The following is a 3211-nucleotide window of genomic DNA, read 5'->3' as shown; positions in this document are numbered from 1 at the left end:
CACCTGGAGCTATGCGCCGAGACCTCTCTCTGAAGGGTCTATCTTCCTTGAGACGAATCCTGTGTTGAGTGCTATTAGAGCAGCCCATATCCAGGTCACTTCTGGAGAACACTTGACTTTTTTTAAGCAGCTGAATCTGCAATCGGTTTCTCCAATCTTCTGGGATAGGTGAGTCACCAAATTTGAAATCTTCTGGCTTTAACTCCCAGGCATCTGAAGTTAGGTCAGTGTCAGTGATAGGGCAAACTGAATGGACTCTACCCAGCAGGGCATGGGGACGTAGTATAGCTGGTACACTGGTCGTATTCTTGAGGCCTACTCTTATGTTTCCCTTTTTTCGCCTTAAGCATTCCGCCGGCAAAGCTTCTGAAATAAGTTCAACTCCAAGAGGCAAGTCAGCACCTTGTTCCCCTTCAATCATGAGGTCAGGGACTGAGTCCTCCCAGCGCATCTTTACCCGAGCATTCAAACATTTTATTTGCCCAGGGGGTATTACTTGCTCTCTTCTCTGTATAAACCATACATTTCCCACACATTCTTTTGGTTCCCGCTTCTGTTTGTGCCTGGAGACCAGTACGGACTGCAGCATGGGGTGAATGTTAACTTTCTTAAAATCCAGTCTTTGTCTTGAGTCCAACAGGCCAGCAAGCATTCGCCTTATCAGATCAGTGTTGGTGCCTACCACTATGGAAGTCTTAGATCCTCCTGGTCTAGGGCACACTAAAGCCAATGCTTCAACAGCCTCTTTAGATCCGGTCACTGAAGGCGGAAATTCCAACTTGATATTAATATAGCCATCATAAGGGAACTTTGTATCACCTAAGCCCCATGATTCAAGGTTTTCTATTTTTTCCAAAGGGATGTAGCTCAGGTATTTCTTGTAAAAATCCTGAAATAGTATAGTCACTTGAGCCCCGCTGTCTAATAGAGCATCTCCGTAGATTCCTTCAATCTGGACTGGAACAACTGGAGATGGATCGGCCAACCCTTTAGGCAATTCGGGTCCCCACCATGTGCAAGCTTCTCTAACACCTTTCTGGGTACGGGGAGGAAATCGTCCTTTGAACTTTTCCATACTGGTATGGTATAGTGCACCTTCAGTTGGCACCTGTCTTGCTTGGGTTTTGGAGGCCTCCTCGCCATTGTCTACCCATTGTTTAAATCTATTGGAGCTTCTCTTAGGCGGGCTTCCAGTTTGCTCCTTCACTGGGGCCCTCTGAAGTTTCCCTGAGCCTTCCCTCTCTCTTTAGCCAGAAGTTTTGCTACTACCTTCTGGGCATTCTCAGCATTTCGGCACTGCCTCTTGTAATGGCCATCTTCACCACACCGATGACAGAACCCCAGTACTCCTTTTGTCCTATTTAGTTGAGGGGGCCCAGGTGCTGGGGTATTCTCATATGTAAGATGGAAATCTTGAGCCTGGCTAGAGGTAGGCTTCTCACAGCATACAATATCTGACCTGCACTTAGTGTCCTTTTCTAATGCAGCCAGTTGAATTTTGGCTATCCTTTCAACCATCTCGCTCAGAGCATCCAACCGGTTGTGAATCTCACTTTGCTCTGGGGCTATAACTCCAGTACTCGCTTGAACAATTCGGGTGGCTTCCCCTCCTGGTTTCACATTATTTGAAGTCATGCTTTTACTGGTAGGCAGTAACTTGGCTTCCATAAGGGCCTCTTCCTCCCGTACTTGTTTGATTAGTTGGGGGTAAGTGGGGACTGCACGGTCTTCCTTTGGTATCCTTAGTTTCCACATGATGGGATCATTCGGTTGAGCTCCTTTCAAGATTTGCTTTACTCTTAGCTGGTCAGCCATATAGGGATCCATTCCTTTCTTTAATATCATGTGGTGGAGTATCTTCTCTAGCCGTGGGATATAATCGGACATCCTTTCATCTTTCTCTTGGTAGGTGTGTTCAAACTGATACATGAGCTCAGCCACATTCTCAGTTCGGCCATACACATCATGCAAAGCTTGCAAGTAATCAGTGGCACAACAATCCCTTTTGCTCTGCTTCAGGGCCCGAATTACATCCGCAGCTGGACCCATCAAACTCTCGGTGATTCTCTGTTTCTTCTGTGACTCTGGAACATCCCATTCTTCCAGGGCTTGGGTGGCTTGATCCATCCAGGCTTCAAAGTCATCTTCCCCTTCTGGCGTGGGTTGTTTTCCTGAGAAAAAGTGTAGTTTTCTGTATCCAAACCCGCTGTGAGGCTGTATAGGCCGAACACACTTCTCTACTAAGTTTCCTAGTGCAGTAAGGATATCTGCCCTGATGGCAGCAGAGGGCCCACATGGATTTGCTACGAGGGATGGGTTGTTAACTTCTTTGTTTCCGGCTGCTGGATGTTCAACATCTCCGTCTGATGTGATAACTGAAACTGGTGAAGCAGGTAAAACCAAGTTACACTGATATTTCTCACTGCCGAATGTCATCATGAATGGGACATCATCAGGATTTATAGGATCCTCCATTTGCAGCAAAACGCATGTCTTTACATCCTTGTTATCTGTTTTCCTATCAACTATTAGGCAGCGGCCAAAAGGTGACATTTCATCCATTAACTGGTAAATCTGCCTTGAATTTAAGTTTGCCTCTGCTATTATCAGAGCTAGGCAATATGTGGGGTTTGCCTGACGGTCCTGACACCACTCTAGCACGGCTTGCGGCTCCATCTTCGCTTCTTATGGCAGGATGCTATACAACTGGTGAAAAGGGGCGGAGTCAGTGACGTGGGTGGAGATAATCCCGGACGAGCCCCCAAATGTAGCACACCCTTGAGTGAGACTAATATATATATGGGTAACTCCAGCACGCTCAGTGACACCCCATTGAACGGACCACAATAATGATAAACAGTGATATCCCTTTTCTTTATTAAGCGTAACAAATAATCAGCAGGGATCCGACTATGATTTAAAATAATAAAGCAAGATATATATGTATAACAATACACCAACCAACAATGACACCATTTAAATTGCTAATACAAAGTATGCAGAAAATATATGTGCTAAATGTTGTAACTTAATTTCCCTGTCACAGTCCCAGATGATTTGTGCACGTTGGGGCCCTTATTGAGTTTAGCTTATTGGCCAATAGCACTGATCCTTTCCTCTGTCGGTTAGCAGTATAACTCTATAAACTTAGTGAAGAAACACTTTCCTCCCAGGTGAGAAATGACTTGGCAGAGTGTATAGTTCAGCAACA

At 45.5% G+C, this 3211-nt stretch overlaps 1 protein-coding gene across 1 annotated transcript; it reads right to left on the bottom strand.

Moving 5' to 3' along the window:
* Positions 1 to 1203: 1203 nt before the first annotated feature.
* On the bottom strand, positions 1204 to 2676 carry LOC121398831 (paraneoplastic antigen Ma1 homolog). Its single transcript, XM_041578193.1, has one exon. It carries the CDS (start codon positions 2674 to 2676, stop codon positions 1204 to 1206), a length of 1473 nt encoding a protein of 490 aa, XP_041434127.1.
* Between the last annotated feature and the right edge of the window lie 535 nt (positions 2677 to 3211).

Source organism: Xenopus laevis, chromosome 1S (genome assembly GCF_017654675.1).
Source record: "Xenopus laevis strain J_2021 chromosome 1S, Xenopus_laevis_v10.1, whole genome shotgun sequence".
Taxonomy (NCBI): domain Eukaryota; kingdom Metazoa; phylum Chordata; class Amphibia; order Anura; family Pipidae; genus Xenopus; species Xenopus laevis.
Note: the sequence above shows the minus strand (reverse complement) of the source record. Positions and strands in the feature narration are given on the sequence as shown.

Excerpts from the sequence above, each read along its gene's own strand:
- LOC121398831 (XM_041578193.1), bottom strand. The coding sequence starts at position 2,676 with ATGGAGCCGCAAGCCGTGCTAGAGTGGTGTCAGGACCGTCAGGCAAAC.